At 45.1% G+C, this 24307-nt stretch overlaps 1 protein-coding gene across 1 annotated transcript in view; it reads right to left on the reverse strand.

Annotated features, from left to right (window-relative positions):
• Trpc7 (transient receptor potential cation channel subfamily C member 7) overlaps positions 1-24307 on the reverse strand; it is a 156662-nt gene that overhangs the window by 119097 nt on the left and 13258 nt on the right. The window contains exons 2-5 of the mRNA XM_027409603.2: positions 23131-23195; positions 16718-16960; positions 14684-14801; positions 8568-9345 (exon numbers count right to left, since the gene is read on the reverse strand). Coding sequence (XP_027265404.1) covers positions 8568-9345; positions 14684-14801; positions 16718-16960; positions 23131-23195 — 1204 coding nt within the window. The remainder of the gene's footprint in view (positions 1-8567; positions 9346-14683; positions 14802-16717; positions 16961-23130; positions 23196-24307) is intronic.

Genomic DNA, 24307 nt, shown 5'->3' on the forward strand with positions numbered 1-24307 from the left:
AGCTGACTGGTTCTTTTTCGTATATAAAAGTTTATATTTGTGATTCTTCTAAGATTCTTATAAAATTAGCTTTTGATATAAATAATAAAGTGACTGATCCTTTTTTGATAAGGGCAAAATGCAGCCTGCCAGTAAAAGAACTGGCTGAGAAAAACACCTTACTTGCTCACTCTCTGTTAATCTATAACAAGTTGCTTAGACATGAATGTATGTGGGTTCTTGGGACAACCTGTTTTTCACCTGTAAGATGTAAAATGTTTAATCATGTAAGGGAAGCGTGGTATTCATTGTATTCATTGCAATCATTCACTTGAAAAATAGAATGTAACCACATTATAATTTTTATATTAGTTGAAAGATTTTTCTGGGGTCTATAAGCTGGAAGGGGAAAAATAAAGTGAGTTAGAAGGAAAACATCAAGAACGAGAGAAAGAAAACACCAGGAAGATGTAGAGGAAAAATAAGAATACAGAAGAATAAAGAGAGAAGTCAGAGGAAACCACCAAGAGTGTGGGTGTCTTTTCCCTTTCTCCCTTGGATAAAAAGTCTTAGTTCACCAACTCCATGGATCCCCTTGGAGCCCTGTGCTGCGGGAGGCTGGTCCTCATGGCCACAGTAGTCTACTCTACCCTTTATTTGTGCTCGTACAAGCTGCAGGTTAACACAAATCAGAGATACGGTTCAAACTTTTCTTCAACAAAACATTTACTTGCTCCAGGAAACGAAGAGAGGGACAAAGTGTCCTTAGAGTTGGAGAGATGCAGAGGGAAGACTGAGATGCAGTGGACCCTGTTGTGGTGCCATTACTCCTGAATCCACTCTGTCATAGGCCCATGCATCCAGTGCTTTACAGCAGAGTGGCGGACTGTGAGTCACAGCTCTTCCCCTCCAGGCCAGCCTGCTCCCTGCTCTAAGGGGTTTCTGTCTTTGAGGAGAAGCCAAGGAGCCAACTCCACTCTGCCTCCCCTTCCTATGCCTCTTCCAGCAATGAGAGATCGCAGGGACTGAATCATGGCCCTGGGAAACTCATGACATAAAGCTGTCAGGAGGCAGCCACGCCCTCTGTTGTGTGGCTCCTCCATCTGTGGTGACTGACCTGCTCATGGAAGTGTGCTGGTCACACTTTACTCGTGTGCCCTTCACCCCTTTCCAGGAGCAGTGTGTCTGTCAGTAGCAGTCTCCTAATTCCTCCCTACCCATCTTCTACACCAAGAGGATTGGATTCTGTTGAACTACAGATACAAGCCAATCGTTCACCCACTGGTGTCTGTCCAGTAGTTCACGGTCCATCTGACATGCAGGCCCCGCTCTGACCATGGTCCTAGTGGTTCTCATCAGCACCCCTGTCAGCTGTCTCATCTCCCTTAACTCTTACAGCAGATCCATTCCAAGATGCTCACATTCTTGGAATGAGCCTCTTTATTCTGCTCTGTAGTGGGCTAGCTCATGCGCCTTTCTTGGGCTGGGAACCCTTTTCCTCTGCTAATGTCCCATTACTCTCTTCCACGCCTTGGGTTTTAGTTAAGCATCACCCTCTGGAAGAAATCTTTAAGCATGCACCGTCTCCCAATACAGAGTCGGCTGCCCCACCAAGTCAACTAACAAAACCTCACTTTATGGTTTGGAATGCCATGCTTATTTTTGTGACTCTGGAAAGAATGCACATCTTTCCCCCAGACAATACCATTACTTTATCTCTGCCCACGGCCTACAGTCTGTGCATCAGATTCAGGGTCAGACGCCGAGTTTTTAAAGAGTTACTACAGGTCATCCATGAGTCTCTAGATCCTGTCTCTTTCCCACCCAGCAAGTACTTTTTGTATTTAATGTAAATGTGGACTGATTGCTCACAAAACACTAATGATCAGCTGCTAATAAAACAGGAGCCTCCATGCTGACAGTCTGTGCGGATAACATAATCAGTTTGCATGGCATTGTGACCTTTGCTTTTCAGAGACAACTCCTTGTGGAGCCGTTTGGTTTCATTTGTGGTACTTCTCACTGGCTAATTTCCTTGAAGAACCATCATCATTTTCTTTAGATCCCTGCTATTTCAGACAGTTGTGCTTCTGTAGCAAATGATTGTGTGTGTGTGTGTGTGTGTGTGTGTGTGTGTGTGTGTGTGTGTGTGTGTGTGATGAATAATCTTTATGGAGATATTTTTCAAATAATAATCTGTGTGCTTGGATTGGGTGCTGCCTGCCCACTTCTCCCTCCCTCATCCTTGCTGTCTTTTTCCAGACCACGTAATTTCCTTTCACAGTAATATTTTAGCAGCACACTTATTTATCCGATTTCAGTGGTCTGCACTTTTCCAATTGGAAACACTCCTTTGGCTCATTTCTAGTCATGAAGCTCACATGTATAGCCTAGGGTTTTTCTTGTTCTGCAAAGATCTGCTAAGGGGGTGGGAAGCTTAGCTAAAATCGGGAAGACCCTCCCAAAAGGAGAGGGTGCTGAAATGTAAGTGGTGTTCACTGTAAGGAAAAGTGGTGGTGCTGAGCCATAGGAGACCAAAGGGAACCTCCGTCAGTCGGCTTTCTGTTCTTATATTCCTGAACCCATTTAACCCCAGCCACACTGAGAGCTCCTGCGGGGTAAGGTCTCTCAGCTTGTTCCTTGTCGTTGAGGTGGTGTTTGGTGAGCAGCTAATGGGTGTGAGGATTTTCTGGACATTAGGTGGGATGAGGTATCTGAAGTTGTTGCAGATTGGTGATCATGAGGTGGACATCTCAGAGTAAGAGGGACTAATTGCTTTGGTGGGGAAGAGAGCATCCACCAGGCCAGTTACCAGTGTCCAGTCCTTCCCACCCTCCATTTGCAGATAAGGAAATAAACTTTCAGATGGTGCTGGAGATCCCATGGTTAGTGGGAGACGGCGCGTGGGCCAGTCTGGCGTCAGGACCCGGTTCTTGGATCTTCCTCTGCACTGAAGAAGGAAAGCATGGCTGTTCTGGGTGCTCACTGGAGCTGTGACCTTCCCACACCCTCCTGAGTGTAGTGGCCTCCTTTGTCCTACTCAGATACCTGTCACCCAGCTTTCACACTCTCCCTTACAATCATTCTCGACAGCACAAACCTAGAAGAACCGCTGGTGATCATCCAGTGAGTGAACAACTGTCGTTAAAAGGCACACTGAGTAGCTGATTTCCTGAGACACCACCTCATTAGTGCATGCTCGGCTGAACTGCTCCTCCAGACACTCAGATAGTAAAATGTACAAAGAGCATGGCCTAAGGCAGTTAGTAATCTTTTTCTTATTCCCCCCGCCCACCACCCACCGCTAAGCCACTCCCCAGATCTTGCTCTCAAGTACGGGGTCCGTGAGCACTGCCCTGGAGTAGACTGCCAGCAGACAAGCACATTCAGACCGCACCTTCCCCGCACATGCTAGGACTCCACTTGCGCTGTGTGGGACAGCATCTGCCTGTTTCTGGTGAGGGGTGGGGTCGTCAGCACATTGGTGGACAGACACCTGAGATCTTGCTCTCCTCTGCTCAGGCTGTGCATCGTCAGATGTTCTCACACAGGGCCAGTGTGGCACCTCAGATCCCCAGGGTATCGGGATGATATAAAAGCAAGCGCTTTGCGGACTTTTCTGCCAGATTCTCCTCCACACATACCCCACCCACAGAAACACCTTCCTTTTAACACCTGCAGCCTTCACAGCTTAAAAAAAATATTTTCCCAATGGAAAGCGAACCAATCTTCAAGCTGTTCCTTGCATATTAAGCAGACATCTGTTTACACTACCAGCCAGCTTCAAGGAAATGTGTTTTCCTAGGGTGTTGGCTTATACAATTTAAAAAACCCAAAGCCTGTGAGAAATTGATTCAAACACTGAGGCTTGCTCAGCTTTTCTCACTGCCTCTGGCCCAACTCAGCTTCCTGGCTCCTAGGCTCCAGTTGGCCACAGCTCAGATGTCCTGGGCCTCTCAGTGCCAGGAGACAGACACATTCATGCTCCCCCCCTTCCTTGTCCCTCTGAGAAGTTTTCCGGTAGATTGCAGACTACCGTCTCAGGATCTCAACCTTCCACAGTGGGCTTGCCTGACTCCCAGCAGGTGGTAAATCGGTGTGATTTATCATTATTTGCATTTTTAATTTGAGGTATTTTAGGCCCAGAGAGTTTTTTTTAATGTATCTTAAAATGACAGCACAAATATCGATACATAATTCATCATCTGTTTTAGGAATCCATTGATACACAGGAAGGTCATTAACACTGTAATGAGATGAGGCTACAGTTTGATCATCTTGCCTCCTACTCTTTCCCGCCGAGCTCTAGGCTGAAGCACATGACGCCTCGCAGCTGGCACTGTACCAACAGGAAAGCCTCCTCAGCGGGCACCTTTGCCCTTCTTCAGGATCATCAAAGGCTAAGTGACGGGCACAGTGACACACTGTCTTCCTCCTCTGACTTGGGAACATGGCAGCAAAATGGGGAGGAGCAAGAGGGTTCTGGCATCCCACACTCTCTCCTTCCTTACAGAGCTTTGATGTCACTCAGTAGTAGTCTCTCCTCACCCCTCCCCACTCCTTCAGGCAACGCCATCTCCAAGACCCACTCTAAGGAAATCCAGGAACACACACACGCACACACACACACACACACACACACACACACACACACCACACAGTATAGCACATAGTCAATCCCCAGTTATTTGGTATATAGGCTTCCTTCCGCCACTGTGCCAGCTGGTTAGTTTTTATCAACTTGACACAAATTAAAGTCACTGAGAAGAGGCACCCTCCCCTGAAGAATTGTGTCTGTCAGATTGGCATGTGGGAATGTCTGTAGGACATTTTCTTGATTAATGATTGATGTGGGAGGGCCCAGCCCACTGTGAGTGACATCATTGATCCTGGGCTGTATAACAAAGGTAGCTAAGAAAGCCAGAGAGAGCAAGACGGAAACAAGGTTTTCCTATGGTCTCTGCTTCAGTTACTGACCCGGTTTCTGTCTGGAGTTCCCACGTTGGCTTTCCTCGATGTTGGGCTGTGACTCAGTGAGGATGGACTGTCAGTAAAGCTGACACAGCCCTGTTCTCCCCATATTGCTTTTGGTGGTCATAGTGCATATCACAGCAACTAGAACACCCACCAAGCCAGTGGCCTTCCTTAGAACTACCCAAATTCACAATCTGTATCAAATGCCTGCATTAAATAGATGCCCATCTACAAGAAGGTTAAACCGCATACAAAGCAATCATACTTCTCAGTAGCTAGGATGCTTTCCCTCTGGGGAATTCCCATTCTCTCCATCAAGCATTTCCAGAGCGCCTACTCACTCACCAGGTACCACAGAGGCACTAGGGAGGTTCTAGTGACCATGTCAAATCTCCATTTTGTTCTAGATCCAAGACAATTAGACTTAAGACAATCCTTGAGCGGCTATGTAAGCTCCTTACCAAAATAACAGCTTGTGGCATCTAACCACCTCCGGTTATACTTCTTACTAATGACTATGCTTGATTCTGTTAATACATTACAATGACTCCAAAAACAACAGCCAAGGCAACTGAATTTGGACTTATTATGTACCATGTTTACTGCCCAGGAGAAGCCACTCTAGAATGTTTTAAAGGGCATGAAGGGTGACATATGACATATTTCCAGTGTTCCTCTGGTATCTCTATGTATTGGATGACATCTGGTCATATTCATAATGTGGCCACCTAACCAGCAATGAGTCACCCCTTGAAAGCAGGGCAGACTCACTGAGTGCTTTGCAGAGCATGCCCATGAGTTCTTGATTCTTTTGTTGCAATCTGACTTCCTGCGAAGCTGCCCTCTGAGATTTTTACTACTGGGAATGCACGTGCAGAGATCGTTGAATGGGTAGTAAGTTCTAAAGGAGCAGTTAGGTTAATTTATAATGGGTCATAATTATAATTATCCTAATTCTGAAATGTGTTATTTCACAGAGCTAACTAGGAAGGTGTTAATAGCCAGTAAATGTCCTTCAGCTAGTTCTTAACTCTTGAGTGAACCTGTGCACTGTAGAATGTGTTTCTCACTGTTTGTAGCTTTCTTAATTGTCCACAATTTTCATTATTTACTTTTGAAATCAGATACAATATTTGCTTTCAAAAGATGCTTTCAGAAATCTTCCAGATTTAGACATTATGCATATGACAGACTTCCGATTTCACTAATAGAAACAAATGCCTCAGATGTTTTCCAAATGTTAGTCTGGCATTGCTCTATTTAGGCTGGCATACTCTCAGGTGGGAGGTAAGTAGAGAACCATGCAATTATCCAGATAATCTGATCCAATAACATTTTTTTTTTGCCTGCTTTTCCACCTTTGGCTAGAATTAATATCTGAGTTAATTGGCTTAGCCATTTCTGCCACACAGCCTCCACAATCCACTTGAATACTGGGCACCAAACAAAGCTCCCCCAGCATTTGCTGGGCTGTCCTTGGCCTCAGGAGCCTGAGGTTACTGGACAGACACCGGAAGAAGTTACAGCCGTTTCTGAGTAGGTTCTTTGGGTTGCCCTGCACCTCTGTCCAAATGAGGCCAAGAGCAGTACAGGGATCTGGGAAGTAGCTCCAGTTCAGTGGGCAGGGCTGAGTTGGAGAATCTGAAATAAAATATGCAGAACTATAGGACTTGTTTTGCACAGCCTATGTGTGGCCTTGCACCTCCCTGTTAGAAGAGCTCAGCTATCCCTGGTTTGTGGGACAAGCTTCTCCAATGGACAGGCATCTTTGGTCTCATGTTGCATAACCGAATTGCCTCTGTCTCTGGTTCCAGTTTTCACCCTTTAATTCATCTTCCTTTCCTGTCAAATTTCCAAATCTCTATCTGTCATCTTTGTAGTCCTGTAACCACTAAGGGATTAAGTAGTACCCAGTCCACTAAGTTTTTTAGTGGATCTTTATTTCCTACAGGATAACATTCAAAGTGCTCAGACTGATGAGCAGGGTCCTGTGGGCTCCGACCTCCCCCCCACATCCATCCCTACACTCTTTTCGACCCCGCCCCCAGGAAGCTGTGTTGCAGTCATAGGAAACCTCTTCTTTGTCCCCCCCCCGCCCCCCCCCCCCCCCCCGCCCCCGACTTTGGGCTGTTGTAGATCTCACCCTCAGCTGTCTGGGGTCTGTGTGTGTAGCTCCTCCTTTGAGAACTGCCGGAGCAGCTTGGCCAAAGGCCCCCTTGCCTGAGGCGGGACTCAGCCTTGACCACTTAGTTGTACCCCATGCAGGGACACTTGTTACACTGACATCTTGTTTGGACAATGAATTATTCACTTGTAGGTGACAGCTCTTCTCAGCTTGATTGGCAGTTCTGTGTGATACCTCCTTGTATTTCCATGGCATCCACCTCATAGTATTCTCTTAGCAAGGGACAAAATGGAATCTACCGAGTCTAGGCTCCACTCTCCTGGCCACACCCCCTTCATTTCCGTAAAGCAAGAGCAACTGTGAAGCCGAGCACTAGAATGAGGAGCAGGGGGCTGTCTGTTAGCCGCAGGGGTAAGCGTCGGCTTCAGGGTCTGGTTGCTCTCAGCTCTGTGCTATCATGTGAGTTAGGGGTGCTGTACCCTTGACACAGGGTTGTTGAGGTTAAATAAGATTGCATAGGTGAGCCAGGTGAGTAGTTGGCATGCAGAAAGTACTTTATACATGTTTGCTCTTCTTAGTAAACATATGTCTAAAGATTCTTACAAAAGATTCCTGGGCCCAATCTTCTCTTTTAGAGCAAACCAGTCAGTTGGCAGTGAAAAGCAAAAGTTCCTTCCACTCTTCAGTAATAGCCTTTGGGGGCCAGTCTCTTAACTTTGGAGCTGGCCTAGTAGGCCAAGGTATGCTCATGGGGGCTGAATTCTGGGACAACCCTGGACTTTATTCACTGGAGTGACAAACTCAACCCTTATTTAACAAGAGTTTGATTTTCTCTCTCATGTGCCTCTGCCACAGGCAGTTGACAGAACAGCAGCAAGCACATCACTGGATTTTACAAAGACTGACCCTGCCGGGTTCATACTATGGACTCGAAAGCCAAGTCCTACTGAGCCTGAGGCAGGAGTATCAGGAGGCTGGCTTGGTATACATAGCAAGACCGTATCTCAAAATTCTTTGAAAAGCCGAAATTCTTTTCATGGTCATTCTGAAGCCAACTGTACGACCCACAGCCTTGGATGGGATAGAGTAGTGCATTTGATGGTCAAAACCACCAGGGAAACAGTAGCGCTAACTCCAGGTCCCAGGGTTGTCCTAAATGACTTTAGATCCCTGAGTGACAGGGCCTTTCAGAGCTTCTGGGGCCAGAGCTGACTCACGGATAGTTGCCCCCCCCCCCACCTGCCTCTTTACTAGCCTTATGTAGCTTAAAACATCTCACTTCTGGACTACTTTCCCCCAGGCCTAAACTGACACTGACGACTGCACCCACCCTTCCCTACTGTCAACCCCAAAGACAAGAACCCAAGATCTTTCACCCCGCTTTCCATAGGCTTACATACAACCCATTTACATACAACCCATTTTGCTATTGGGTACATGTGGAGGGCCCCCGGGCCACCTGCCCGCGGGATGGCGCGTGGAGGATTACCTTGAATTCAGTTTCAATGTTGGCCAGTCTGGCTAACTCATTGCTTAGCTCCAGCGCAGTGAGGACAGGGTCTTCGCTGGACAGGGACAGGTAGGCGGCGCTGGCCAGCCCTTTGTAGGCGTTCATGCGCGAGCGCGAGTGGCTGAAGGAGTCCTTGCGTTGCTTCTCTGTGCACTCGTTGCACTTGCAGAAGTAGTCGTGGGGCCGCTCGATGCGCGCGCCCTTGAGCAGCAGGATGTGCACGATCTCGTACTCCTGGCAGTGCGCCGCCAGGATGATGGGTGTGATGTCGTGGGAGAAGCGCGTGCCATCCTCGTCGTAGGCGTAGAAGTCGTCGTCCCGCAGCTCCTGCTCCAGCGGGCTGAGCGTCAGGCGCTGACCCTGCGCGAAGGCTGGGTGGTTGAGGATGGCCTCCACAATGCGCACATAGCCCTTGCTGATGGCCAGCAGCAGCGCGTCGCCCACTCGTGCCAAGTTCTCCTTCTTCAGCAGCAGTTCCGTGACCTCCAGGTGCTCATTGCCCACAGCCAGCTGCAGGGCATTCTGCCCCATGTAGTCCACACAGTTAAAATTGAGGGTCTTGGACTCCTCCAGCATTTTCCTGACCACTGGTATGTTGCCATATTCAGCCGAGTCCAGGAAGCGCTCCTCCTCAGGCGTCAGGCTGGTGCCCTTCTCGTTGAACATGTAAGCGGGCCCCCGGATGGCCTGGCGCCGCCCCTTCTCCCTCAAGGTGGTGTGCCTGCGCTGCATGCTTTTGAAGGTGTTGCTCCCCAACCTGCACAACAAGGGCAAAGATGCTCGGTTACTTCTCAGGGGGCCTGGGGACTATCGAGAAGGACAAACAAAACCTGAGTTAAGAACTTCGTGATCAGCATCCTGGCAGCCGCTGTTGTCAACACTGATATGAAGACTAGAAGAAGCGCCTGGAGTACTGTTCTTGTCGGTTTAGTGGTTGTTTTGTTTCCAACCGGAAGAACACTGACTTAGTGTGTCTCCCTGAGGTTAGAGGGGTGGGGCAAGGAGGCAAAGCAGAGTGAGAAACCCTGTGTTGGGAAGTGGGCTGTGTGTGGATTACAGCTGTGGGGAAACGGGCAAGGGCTGTCCATTTTACTCCCATCTGTGTACAGCAGTGCAGATTCCCAGCCTGTCTGCATTGCTGTTTCCCTACCTGTACAGTGTGGACGCGTTTGTGTGCCACACACTGTACAGTTGGGACACGTTTGTGTGCCACACACTGTACAGTTGGGACAAGTTTGTGTGCCATGGTGTGCGTGCAAGGCTTACGTAGAGCCTTGTGTCGCTTGCTCCTTCCTGTCTTTTGTTATGCCCAGGTTCAGTGGGTGGTACAGTGGAACCGGCCTCATGGTTAATGCTGCCTTTACTTCCCATGCCCCACCCTCTACTGAGTTCTCACACTATGGTTCAGCTACGCTAGGCTTCAAACAAGGCCACACATTTGGTGCCAATCTTGACGTGGGCCACGTCCGCTGGTCCTTAGGCAAATCAGGCACCTACTCAAAGGCAAGAAGTGTCTGGGAGCAGGACTGGAGATCTTGCCTCTTCTGAAAGCCAGGAATCAGCTTCCTCAGGAAGTTAGCCACATCTCCTTAAGACTAGGTTCAGTTCAACCTGGATCCAGTCTCAGTAGAAGAAACAGCTCAGCTTACTTGCTATGCTCACTTCACACTTGTTCTTTCCCTTGTGGCAGAGTAGAAGCTGTACTGATCTGCCAATAGCCGAGGTTAGCATTTACTGAGAACCTATAATGTCACCTGTGCGGTGCTCAGAGCTTTCGATTACCAGCTTGTGGAGTTCCTCTATCAAACCAGTGGGAGGGGCATTTATCCTCAGATGGGCTGATAGACCAGGGCCTGATCATTGGCCTTTGAAATGCACATGGTGCAGGCTTCTGGCCACAAGTCACCTAAGAGTTTGCCAAGTTCTTTACTTTTATCTGTGTGTCTCTCTCTCTCTGTGTGTGTGTGTGTGTGTGTGTGTGAGAGAGAGAGAGAGAGAGAGAGAGAGAGAGAGAGAGAGAGAGAGAGAGAGAGAAAGAGAGAGAGAGAGACGCTCAAGTGTGGAGACCAGAGGGTAGCTTTCAGGAGTTGACTTTTCTCTACCTACCACGTGGGACCCAGGCATCAAACTCTCAAGCTGTGGGGCTTGATGAGAAAAGCCTTATCTGCTGAGCCATCTCACTGGCCTGTGGCAAAAATTTAGGATGACAAATAGAAAGACAGCCATAATGTAATTTCAGCTCTAATCAGGCCTTTCCAGCTATCCTCAGGACCTTTAATGGGTACCCAGTTTCTAGGTCTCAGATTATGTAAAATAGAGGGGCTAGACCACATGTACCCCCTAGGCCCCCACTGAACTTTTCTGGCCCCCCATTTATTCCTGCCTGAATTCTCCTTTCCCTGTCTGTTCTCACTCATGATATCTAAATTGTTCAAGATGGCATAGCCTTAACCTGGGGAGTATCTGTTTCAGAGTGAGTACCCAAGTGTTTCCCATGGTCCCAGAGAACCATCTTCCTGTTTGTGTCTACAGCGTGCAGAATGCTTGGTTCTTTACTCAAGCCATCTGAAGAAATAAGCTTTTAAATAAATTTGGTGCTTTGTGACTGTGCAGACTTCGGAATTTTGAGCTCCTTTTTATCCCCCTGCTCATTTAACCCATGACCTGCTCCTGGTCCTTGGGGGCCTGATCTCTGCTGTAGAGCACTGGGGGTCAGAGCTTGGTACTCTAAATCCTGCCTGGAGCTGAGTCACACTCCCCTTGGGAAAAACACTATACAGCAAGGCCTGGCAGTTCCTTCATCTGCAAAAACTGAAAGGAGTAGTCATGGGAAACCCCCTCCAAGACAGCTCCAGGCAACACACCCTGATGGTGAGCCTTGCTGGAGGAGAATCCAAACTGCACATTCTCAGTTGTGCTTTGGGAAAAGACTGCAGGGGAAAGAGTGTCTGAGTTCAAGTTTACACGTTTCTTCTGAGTCCTATCTTTCCAAAGTGTTAGCATTTCACAGAGGAAGCTGCTCCCTTACGCAAAAGGCAGCTCCCATGTGGGGATCCCACAGCAATCCTTCCACGAGAGAGGGAGGCACAATTAGGGTGCAGGTTTATTACTACAGGCTCTTCAGGAGGGGGAGGAACTGTCCCCTCGTTTGTTCCCCCTGACCCTCATGCAGGGCTTGTTATCTGGGCACACAAACACACAGAAATTGTGGAAATTGATACCACAGAAGAGTAATTTTCCTCATAGAATTACTCAGCCTGTTCTAAGATACATTTCTGTGCCTCTCAGAGCATCTGTCTGAACTTAGTCATCACAACTCAAGTCTGGGAAGACCAATCCCATCAAGAGCATGTGAGTTGTGTGTCAGGTATGAAGCAGCAGCTGCCTTCAAAAAAGAAGGCATGACAGCTCGATTCTCTCTCCCCATTCTTTTAGAGGTATGTCCAAAAGGGATAGTTTTTCAGACCTCAAGGTCAAGGGTACCAAGCTATTACATAGCAAGAAGCCTTGGGGAGTAAATTCCAAGGAAATAGAATAACCACTGAACCAAGTCAGAGCAGAAAACACTTTGCAGGGAACACAGAAATACCCAATCTAAATTCAAACTCTATGAATATTGTAGACACCGAAGCCTACAAACTTAAAAAAGACTCTCCTATCATTTTTAATTTTTCTCATATCAAAACAATACAAAAGAAAAAGCCAAAATAATATTATTGTGCTCATCTTTTAAGTGAACAAACTGAAATAGGGGGAATGAAATATCTAAATCTTAGGGCAATGATGATTGGTATCATATGATGTTTCTATAATAATTATACTCTTTCATCTCTCTCTCTCTCTCTCTCTCTCTCTCTCTCTCTCTCTGTGTGTGTGTGTGTGTGAGAGAGAGAGAGAGAGGGGGAGAGGGAGGAGGTATGGACATGTGCACACGTGTGTAATTACATGGCTGGGCTTTGTCAGAGGGAAACTGTCCTTGGAAGCCATGCATTTTTCCGAATGACCTTGAAAGCTGAGAAGGGTGATAAACAAGTCTGTCTTTCACAGCTTTTTGAGTCTCAGCTTTGAGATGCATCTGAATGTTCAAAAATGATCAGTTCTCTTCCATTTCCGGTTGATCTTGGAATGAAAACTGAGCTCCTAGAAGGCCTGCAGTCATGTATGGCTAACAGCATATGACATGGGATGTGCTAGTCAGTGTGAGCACTTCCCACAGAAGGGCTTCACAGCAGACCTGGGAAGGACCACAATACTGGTGGAGCCCTTTAACCTCGCTGTGGGACTCTGACCACCCCCAGTCCTAGCATCCTTTTAATGATGAATGCATTTAACTACCATGCCTTTGCCATCTAGTCTTGATACTAAAGTATTCATACTTTGGGACATACATATCACATGGGTTGGGCAGAATCCACAAAAGACAACCTATCACAAAGTCACTCAGCCCAAGTGTAGCTGGCGGTGAGGCTCAAGCTTGAGAACTCAAAGTGTTATCCAGCTGGACCCCATCCCTGTTGTAGGGCCAACCAGGGAAAGGATTGTCTCTCGGTGCAACTGGCACCAGATTGTCTTTGATATTTTCTTTCAAAATGAACTTTGAACACAGATGCCTTTCATCTACATATATTATTGAGATGAGTGATCAAACTCACAAAAGATCTCAGTTATGATACAGAGTCTCTCATTTTCCAGAGTGCGTACCTTGACTTTAGTGTCATGAGAAGAAGAACTCCAGTGGCGACAGAACCATCTGAGAGGAGGAGTCATTAGTAAATTCCTTCTCAGTTCACTTGGATGCTATTTTTATGGAGCTGCTCTTACCAATGCATCGGCCAGTCTGAAGGAAGCCAGATGTGAGTGAGCCAAGAAGGTAGTAATCTGCCCCCTAAGTCCAGCTGCATGTGTGCATGGATCTGGAGGTGGGGTTGTGCTTAATTACCGATGCAGAAAAGACCACTTAAGAAGGTCTTTTGAGAGAGGTGTTGTTTCCTTTCTTCTCTCTAACTTTGCTACATGCATCAAAGGTCTCTGTGCAGATCATCCAAGCTTGAAATCAATTCAGCCTGTAACATTCTCCAGCTGGATGCAAAGCCAAACAAAATCGAGGACTGAGCTCAGGTGCCTGTGGAAGCCCAGCTTGGTTCTGTGCTTCCTCTCCTAATGAACAGGTTCTGAGTTTTAATCCACAGAATGAGCAAAGAGTTAGATTCTCTGGAATCTTCTCGGAAACCTTGGTGCATTTGAATTCACCGAAGATTAAGTAACATTTGTACCAATTGTCCTAGGCAGTTTAGAGACAGTGATGATCAAAACCTTATGTACAGGCACACTTAAATACAGGGTTGCTCCTATTGGCTCAGATTCTACGCTATGCTGATACAATCAGCTGTTGTTTCAAAAGATTGTGAATGATGGAGATGGCAAACACACACTCATTTGCCATGTGCCAATTACCATGGTAAGTGCTTTATATAAATTACTGTTGTAAATTATCATTTGATAAGCTTAACTATCTTCCTAAATGACTATTCAATCATAATAGTTAATATATATCATACATTAACCACGTGTTAGCCTCCAGGCCAAGCACTTTCCAAGCATCAGCATTTTAAGTTCTAAGAAAGCAAGACATTATGTAGGTGGTATTTTCATCCCCGTTTAGCAGACCAGGAAATGGGGCTTCAGTACATTAGCCTGGTTTCCCAAGATATTCAAGGTGGGATGGGGTACCCTGTATTAGGTGTGTGCCCTGTTGGATTTCTTAGCTTTTGCAATTCATCTGGTATGCTGCTATTGTCATGAGTCTGCCTCTTGCATTTCTTTCTGTTTATTTAGTCTGCAAACATTCCTATTAGGGTACAGGAACTTGGTTGGCAAAGTGATTGCTCTTTTATAGTGCTAGTGTACCTGGCATCCAGTGTTCCTAGGTTTAGGACGTGGTACGTAGTCAAATAGGTCAGTTCTCAAATACTTTATCTGGATTGTTCTTTACTTTTTTTTAAGTGATAAAGCTTCAGTATCCACGTTCTCATAAGTACAGGACCCAGAAAGCTCTCTAGCTCTTATTTCTTGTTTCTCCTGAGAACTCCAAATACCAGGTGTCAGTTCTGAAGTAAACCAGCTCCGAGGGGCTAGTTCTGCTGTCAGTGACGCCAACAGTTTGGTAGAGGAAGCAGCTAACATCAGAGGCACTGTCTGTTAAGTTCTGAATGACTGACAAGAGCAGAACACGGAAACATTTCCACTTTGTCATCATACTCTTGAAATTTTTGTGGCTTTCCAAAGGTAGCCCATTCATTTCTGAGTTTTATCTTCCCAGTAGATTGAAGTTGAGGTGAAAAATGCATAGAAATTCCTTTGTAGCTAGTAAGCACTCATGTGTCATTGAGTATCACTAAATTTATTGCATTAATTGTGGACCTAAGTCAGTTGGGTTTTAGCCTAAGTTAGTAAGAGTGAAGTTTGTACACTGAGTAGAAGAAAGCAGATTCCAGGTTAGTTACTCCACTGTGTGTGTGAGCTCATGCATTTCCCAGCCAGGCCCTACAAGGGACCTGCAGACCACCCTGCTGTCCATGCTGCTTCAGGTGTTTCTGCTAAGATGGGATGGGTTTCCATTTGATCTTGGATTGGAAAATGTCATCTATTATTCCTGAATGTCAAATGCTTCTATTAGGAATTGGTTTTCACAAAAATAAAATCATTTAGGAAGAAGTTATTCCTAGTATCTACAAATGGTTCTATGGATTAGCAATCAGTTGACTAGTACCTTGCCTATTGTCTTTGTTTTTTTTTTATTTTTTTTAAATCCCCATTTACCTGTTTAGACTGCAGAGGATATGAATCTAGATGTCTGTCTCTCATATTTTACACAGTTCCAGATAGAGTAGAAATAGCCACCTCAAATATTGATGTTTAAACTAGGCTTGGAGTAAAATAAGAGTGCAGCACCCTCTGGGGATTTCCTCCACTGCTGTGCCAGGAGCCTGGCATGCACTGAAAGAGAAACCTTGACTTGCTGAGTGTTTCCTGGAGAAGGGGGGGTGACTGCTTGTCACAAGCAATAGTTCCTGGTAGTTCTCGTCCAGCACACCACATGAATTCCACAATGATCCACAGTGAGGCACCATGTAGGTCTGACTTGACTTTTCTGGGTTAATTACTGCCTAAAGGAGTTGGCTAGTCTACATACCTTTAAGCTAAAGAGCAAATGTCCGGGAAATCAATATGAAATTGCAAGGTGACATAGATGCTTGAGAAGCTACTGTATAGTCAAATTTAGGGAGTGGATTTACATGATATCCATAATGGATATTCTGGATTTTATGTGAATTCATTCATAAATTTGATGCTTTAGAAAAAGGAGCCACCAGCAGGTGGCATTCCGAGGCAAACGTTTCCTGACTGCGACCAGACAGGGTCAGTCATTACTGCCTTATTCAGATCTACCCTGAATCCATTAAATGGCAATTAATGGCACCTCGTCTTGGATATAGCTACTCAGCCTTACATAAGTGAATTTACGGCTTGAACTTCAATGAGGGACTCTGTGATCTCTAGTGTCAAAGCTTATGCCCAAAGCCCTGCCCAGATTTGCATCTCTTTTTATTAAAAGCATATTTGCTATGTTGAAGTGAACGCCTAAAGGGAACACCACCAGGACCTTATTTGTAACAAGAAAAAAAATAAAAAAGAAGGAAAACAGAAAAGAATAACCTTTTTATCACCACCTGTAGTTTTTAATGGTGATAATCTCTTATAATGTAGCTATGGTTCTCCTCCCAACTCCATATTTATATTAAAATCAAACCAGAGATGCTGTCAGTAGTGCAGAAGCCGAGACAACACACATGCCCTCTTCTAGGAATAAAGCTGCACTACTCCAGCATGAAAGGGCCAGGATACTAGACTGGGTTTCCTATTTCTAAACGGCTTGTAAACTTAAACATTCGATAAAGGAGGGGGAAATATTCTACCAACTCAGATAAGATTTCAGCTCCAGGCTTAGATCCCCAAACCTAAGCAATGCCTGTGAAAGAGCTAATAAATAAAAGTTCAATTCCATATTTCAGAGAGAAAGCAGTCTCTACTGGGAAAATCAATATAAACCAACCATCGTAGCCACTTACATTGAGAGTAGAACATGCAGAATTGTCCCTCCTCTAGATGACCCGAATCCTGGGCTGAGTCGCAGGGATCTGGCTCCCCACGGGTGGCCGAGGAGGAGGTGCCGCTCTCCGTGGTGCTGAAGTCGCGAGCTGCTCCAGAGAGCGGAGTTGCGACTGTGTGGAGGTGCGCTCGGCTTTCCTTTGTCCGGCAGTCGTGAAAACTCGCCTTTTGTGGCCGATTTGCCTTCCCGTCCTTTTCCCAATCTGGGGGAAATTTCCCAGAGAATGTGAAGGAGAAGCATCCGTGTGTGAGACTGGCATGCAGCGTGATGATGGGCTGGTATAGTCCCCACCCCTCTTCCAGACGCAGCATTGAAAGGGAGAGAGTAACTCTGTTTTTCTATCAAGGCCCCTTGGGATTTCTTCCTGCCCCTCCTCCCAGAATAGTGCATAACTCTCTCTCTCTCTCTCTCTCTCTCTCTCTCTCTCTCTCTCTCTCTCTCTCTCTCTCTCTCTCTCTCACACACACACACACACACACACACACACCCTTCAGTTATGTAAAGCAATAAAGCAAAATGAAGAGTCTTTATGCTTAAAAAAGTGAAAATTGAGTGATGGTTTGATTTCCTACCTGTGGGTTTGTAGGTATTTACACAGGTGGGGTAGAGATTAAGAAGAAAACTAAAACCTTGTGTAATCCTAAAGCCACACCCACTTCTCCTTTGAGACTGGTGCATTCTCTAACTTGCCCCTTTTAAAATGATCTTTTAGTATTTCCTAGGATCATCTGACATCGGTAAAAGATACTCCATAATGATTAACTTTATACGTAACTTTCCATATTTTTGAAAGGAAATTCCCAGTGTACAAACCCATTTCTCTGATAGTTCCCATTCTTTCCAATTGGTATGTTACTACTAATGGACTATGATTCTTAAACACCAGGTTATCTTAATGACATCATGGAAGAGAAATATCCTTACCTGAAATACTGCCTATAGAAGAAAAGCCATGGCAGTTTCCAAGCTCTATTTGGGCTGCTGACTCAGAGTACTTATTTTCTGAAACCAACTCAAGGATCAGTAATAGCTGCCACCCTATACAAACAGCCTCTATGTGCAGATGCAACTTGTAAGATTAAAATGTTGGCTTCTAGTGGGGTTTGCACACTTCCATTCTAGTTTTATATGCAAATCAGATTGCACTGACTCATCAATATTCTACTAGCATTTTCTTTAGAGATGTGTGGAGAAAGACCCTTAGATGTCAATTTACTTATTAACAATGTGACCTTGAAAATAATAAATAGTTAACTTTCCTGAATCTAAGCTCTTTCATATGCAAATTTCGGGTAACTGTGGGGTTAATGGTGCCCTTTATCAATTGTTATGGTGATAATTAATTGAAATAACATATGCAAAGTACACAAGAGAGTTGGCATTTCCTGCAATAGTGGATATATTTAAATATTTTCTCTCTATTCTTGGTTCAAAAGAAGTTAGGGAATTCCTCTATTTAGAACTTTTTAAGATTGATGGCAAATTAATTTCATTCCATGAGCCTCCAGGCAAACTTTCCAATATTAATGATTGTGTTTTCTTAAATAAAATACTTTTCCAAAAGAAATTTTCCATAAAAATGAAGCTTTTTCTCTAAAATATTTATGATTCTAAAGGATGTAGGGTTTTAATTTTTCATTAGACTCTAGTAGGCTTAATCATTTGAATAAAATGCTAATTTTTATGAACTTTTCAATATTACTGAAGCATAGAACAATATGTGTGAAACTAGCAGAAATGTCCTAGACAACCACAAAGTGAGTGCTTCACAGTGCTAACCCCACAGCACGGGTGAGTGCTTCACAGTGCTAACCCCATCAGCACCGTAGGTGATCAACACAGAACAAGACTTTCGCAAGAACACTGAGTTGTGACTTTAGTTGCTAGTGATAGAAGATTGTTTTCTAATGAATAGCCAATAGTGTATTTTCATGAAATTCTGAGATAAATTGTCTTTGTTATATCCATAATAATCTCATTGAAAAATATATTAATATGTGCCAATGCTTAATAAAGTACATATATTTGTGTATATACACACATAAATCCATTTATGAAGGGAAGTAGAGGAAGAGGGACAGAGAGAAGAAAGGGGAGTAAACTAATTATTTTATAGAAATAATACAAATCTTAATTAACAGAAGAAATATCAGCAATTAGTTCAGATGAGTTTATTTATTAAGGATGCAATCTTCAGAGGCTTTGTTATCAGAGTGCCTTACTTATATACATAGAGAGGCATTTGTTCAGTGGGCAGCTACTTATCATCTGAAAAATGTCACACCCATATGAAAGCGCCATTTTTAATAAGCAGAACACTGAAGTCATTAGATCGTGGCATTCCACACTTACGACTGAGAAAGCTATCAGCTCTTGGATGGAGGGTGTCTAAGTTTCCTCCACACCAGCTCTTGGCTTTGGCTTTTATCAGTTCAGCAGATAGATTCACAGTAGAGTGTAGAGCACATGACTTCTCACCACACAGCTTGTGTTTGTGTCTTCCATTCCCTGCACGCTTCTTTCAGTCTCGTTACCTGGAAAATGAAAGTGACAGCAACTACTGGTTTATAGCGTTGTGGTGAGGCTAAAACAGAGTAAGCCACTCTCAGAGCTTAGAGTTCAGCTTTTGCTATTACTCAGCATCATTGAGCAGTGAGCGTCCTGAGCTTTCTCTGTTCATTACAGTCTAATCAGCTTGTTAAAAATAGAAAAGTACCAATTCCTGGTGCTCCTTTCCCAGAGAATTGCTCTTTGCCTCCAAGAATTTCACAGGTGGTTCACAAATCATCCTTGGAGGCGACGCTTCCCTGGTCTCTTTTAGAAATTGCAGCCACAAGCATGGAAGTCTTTTTTCTTAAGCGAATTCTTTGGGATACTCTCTTAATCTCTCAGAATATTCTGAAACAGTCTATGCTGTTTGGTTGGGTCCTAGATTGCTATGCTCCTCTGTATAGCAATAACACTGTATAGCAATACTCTTTAGAGTGAACATGGGTGGGAAAAATTCCATGTTCTAGGCTGTTCTCAAGTTATGAAATATGTGTGTCGATTCACAGACAATTAGAAAATGACTGGAGATGGCAGTGCGTTCATGATAACAGGAGGGTGCTTATAGCAGGCTTTTTAGACTGTCAGTCCCCAAATCATGACACAGAGACTTATTAATAATTGTGAAAGCTTGGCCTCAGCTTAGGCTTGTTTCTAACTAGCTCCTATAACTTAGAGTAACCCATTTCTATTAATAGGCATGCTGTCATGTGGCTGGTGGCTTTTGCCTCTCCTCCTGCATGTCCTGCTTCCTGTGTGTCTGGCTGGTAGTCACCAGCCTTTCTCCCTGAGACCTCTCTGTCCGGAAAGCCCATCTTTACCCCCTGCTTAGCTATTGGCCATTTATCTTTTCATTAACCCAATCACAGTGACATGTCTTTACTCAGCATAATCAAATATCTCACAACAGGTCTTAAATTAACTTTATTTATACTTAAGTTTTATGAGAAATTGTAGCTCATCCAATTTGGCATGTGCATTGACATTTCAAAGGTTGTACTAGAATTGTCTAAGCTATATAATCAGCCCATAAATTATTAAAGGTTTTTTAAAGAATGCAGAAGCTAATATGAAATACTTTTAAAAATCAGCATATAAAATAATTGGTTTTACTGTGAATTTTTCATAAATGTATATCGTGTTTTACCTGTCAACTGACAAACAAACTAGAGTCATCTGAAAGGAGGGACCTCAACTGAGAAAATACCCACAGAAGACCCAGCTATAGGGCATTTTCCTAACTAATGATTGATGAGGGAGGGCCCAGCCCACTGTGGGTGTTCCTTCCCTGGAATGATGAGCCTGGATTCTATAAGAATGTGAGCAAGCCAGTAAGCAGCATCCTCAAGGCCTCTGCATCAGCTCCTGCCCCCAGGTTCTTGCCCTGTTTGAATTCCTGTCTTGACTTCCTTCAGTGATGAACAGTGATATAGAAGAGTAAGCCAAATAAACTCTTTCCTCCCCAGCTTGCTTTTTGGACAGGGTGTTTTGTCATAGTAAATAGAGACCCCTTAAGACAAATGTACCTTGCCCACGTTGATATCTCCTGTTACCCATTGGTATTTTTCCTTTTTTATTTTCTCTTGCTTGTCTTTCTTCTTCCAAATAATGTGAAATATTTGTGTTCCACCTTGAAAAGAAATTTGAGATACTATTATAAACATGGGGATTCCTCTCCAATAAAGGATTTGTAGCCCACTCTCTTTTGAGGGTAGATTAATACAGGCTACTCTGGGCACACTTTTGTCAGCACTTATTGGGCTTACTGCTACATCAAAGAAACTATCATAGTTGATTTTTCCTTTTGCCTGTCCCTTTTTCTTCTCTCTCTTCATAAACATTGCTCTTTAATGAATATTTTCACTTGAAGGGACATATCAACACCGACTCTTGGAGAATATATCCTTCTTTAACTGGTATCAGGAGTAAATTAAGAACTTAGACCTTGTGTTTTGGACTGGTTCTCTACCATCCAGTTAGTAATAAAGAACCTGTAACAATAACTCTTTGCGCCAGCCGCCTGAGTTCCGCCGCCATGTTAGGGCCCCCAAATAACACACAGAGATTAATATTAGTTACAATGCTGCTGGCCAATGACTAGGATTTCTTATTTGCTAGCTAAGTCTTAATTATCAACCATAACTACTAATCTATATATTTTTATAAGGACTTATCTTACAAAGGACACCGGCCTTATGTGTCCTCTCTTCCTGGCGATCACCTGGCAACTCTCTCCCTTTTCTACATTTCCCAGAATCCTCCTCAACTCCTAGTCCTGCCTATCTTGCTTCCCTATTGGCCAACAGTGCTTTTTTCATCAACCAATAAGACAAACACATACACAGAAGGACCTCCCCCATCAGGATCCTGCCACATGGATGACTCATGGAACAAGGTGATGATCCTGTGGTTAAATTTTTACTCATAGTAAATAAGGAGGTGGAAGAATACACAACAGGGAGCTGTATCGTGGCTTGAAATGCAGGGGAAATAATGGCTGGCAGAGTGTTAGGTAGCTGTTGTTAAATACTACTGATGTTTGGCGGAAAGATCACGACGAGGGCACACAATAGAATACTGATATCTGGGTGTAAAAGGCAAAGGGACCCCTGTTGCAAGTGAAGAAGTGCTTCTTCTGAAGGGGCCAGCTCCCCTTTCGGCAGCCATAACAGCCGAACATGTGCTTGCCATAACCTTGCCTTGGTCACTTAGAGGTCAGATGCCTGCCTCGTGACAAGGAACCAATCAGAAGTTAGCTGGTGGCGCTATGCTTTACGGCCCAAAGCATAGCAACCACCCTGGGAGGGCCTATGGGCCATAACAACCAGTTGACCAATCAACACAGGGCAAGCCCTCCAAGGCTGGAGGCACACCAATAGTGAGCCTGTGTGTAACCCTAGACACTCCCCTTACGCTGCCCTACAAGATCCTACACAGTGGGTTCGAGCTGTCTTTGCTAGCCATCCGCCATGGCGGGTGGGTGAAAGACCCGAGCTAACATGGGGTTAGCTTGTTAAATTACAATAAAGCCTCATGCAGTTTGCAGCAAGCTCTCGAATCCGCCTGGTGATTGGGTGACCGTGGTCATGGCCTGGGACCCCGGATACCTGAGTTTTCCGGGGGTCTAACACTTCCATCTAGGGAAAGTCAGTGTCTCAGTCACGGAACCTGTATTTGGTGCAGTGGAATTTCACAGATGAGTGCTCAGCCAAGGCAGATCTGCCAGGATTGTCGTGGCCCAACCCATCTCAGCTCCAAGTCACAGTAGCCATTCGGTTTAGCCTGAGTGGGGGAGCGTGGACTTGGAAACTCCTAGCAACCCAACGATGATCAAGACCGAACACAGGCATCTTGTCATCTTTAGAGAACTCTCAGTTCCATGCTGTAAAACTGGAGTCTGTTGTTTATTGAGCATCTTCCTGGCTGTTTTCTAACCGTGCTTCCAAGGTCATGAGGCCATTTCTGTCTCCTTCAGCTGACTCCTCTCTCTGCTAGATAGCTCCTAACTCTCTCCTCACTTGTTACTCACACACCTAACCTCCTGCCCCCATGCCTATTCAAATGCTTAGTCCTGTAGAGATGCAAACTAGGAGGCATTCTACACTGAGGCTGTGCTATATAATAGCAGACTTGCTTACATTGGCAATACAATTGTAGGCTGGGTGCCCCTGTTTACTGAAATCAGAGGCTGGACCTTAATGGAACTATTTTGGTCCCTGACACAGGATTAGCATCCAGGGCTGGTGGTATGAGGGTGTGCAGATCACAGAGTCACTGGAGCTTCCCAGTCACCTCTGCACCCTTCGACCTGAGGATATGACCTACCCTCTTTACTGAGTGGTGTCACCAGGCTGGGATGCAGCTCAGTGGCGTAACACTCATTTGGCGTCCTTCGAATGGGAAGGAAAAAGAGCTGTCACTCAGCGTCAGTGTCTGTCTCACTCTGGCAGATTTGGATGTTATGTAGGCCTCATTCATGTGAAATGGCTTGTGCCTGACAGACCTGCACCACCATTCTGCTTCCCACTATGCCTGTAATTAAGGTTAAGTTGTACACAGTGTCCAGGTGAAGGAACCGGCTTCCCTTTTGGCAGCCATAACGGCCGAACACGTGTTTCTAGTGTCTTGCCCTAGACACTAGAAAGTCAGATTCCTGTCTTGTGACAGGGAACCAATCAGAAGTTAGCTGGTGGCGCTATGCTTTACGGCTCTGGGTGTGCTTTACAGACAAGCTCACAGCAATGACGTAGAGAGCATAGCAACCACCCTGGGCGGGCCTATGGGCCATAACAACCAGTTGACCAATCAACACAGGGCAAGCCCTCCAAGCCTGGAGACACACCAATCGTAAGCCTGTGCATACCCCTAGACCACTCCCCTTACGCTGCCCCATAAGATCTTTTGGGAGCCCGTAGGAGCCGTCTTTTCTAGCTATCCGCCATGGCGGGTGGGTGAAAGACCTGAGCTAACATGGGGTTAGCTCGTTAAATTACAATAAAGCCTCGTGCAGTTTGCAGCAAGCTCTCGAATCCGCCTGGTGATTGGGGTGACCACGAACGTGGCCTGGGACCCCGAATACTTGAGTTTTCGGGGGTCTAACACAGGTTCATATTAATATCCATAGACTCACAATGCAGTAGAGGAGGCCCCAAGTCAAAGGCTGGAAACATTAATTTCCCCTAAGGAGCCGCAAGAACTAACTAGCCTGTATCAGAAAGAGTCAAGGGAACAGATGAACGATTGGAGTCTCAAGATGCTGGATCAAGGGGGCCAAAGGGAAAGATTGACTAAGAGTTTCTTAACTTCAAAATTTCCTCTTGAATTATAGTACGTAACTGTTTGGCAATGATCCTAGGGAATCCTATGATTTGGGTGTTAGAACGGCCCCAGGAAACATGAAAAAACAATGGCATGCTTTGTACAACGTTGAAAAGGCAACTTTCCATGGTAGGAGGTGGAGGCTACGAGTAAGAGTCTCACAAGAATGGAGATCCTGGACTAA

Source organism: Cricetulus griseus, chromosome 3, assembly GCF_003668045.3.
Source record: "Cricetulus griseus strain 17A/GY chromosome 3, alternate assembly CriGri-PICRH-1.0, whole genome shotgun sequence".
Classification (NCBI taxonomy): Eukaryota; Metazoa; Chordata; class Mammalia; order Rodentia; family Cricetidae; genus Cricetulus; species Cricetulus griseus.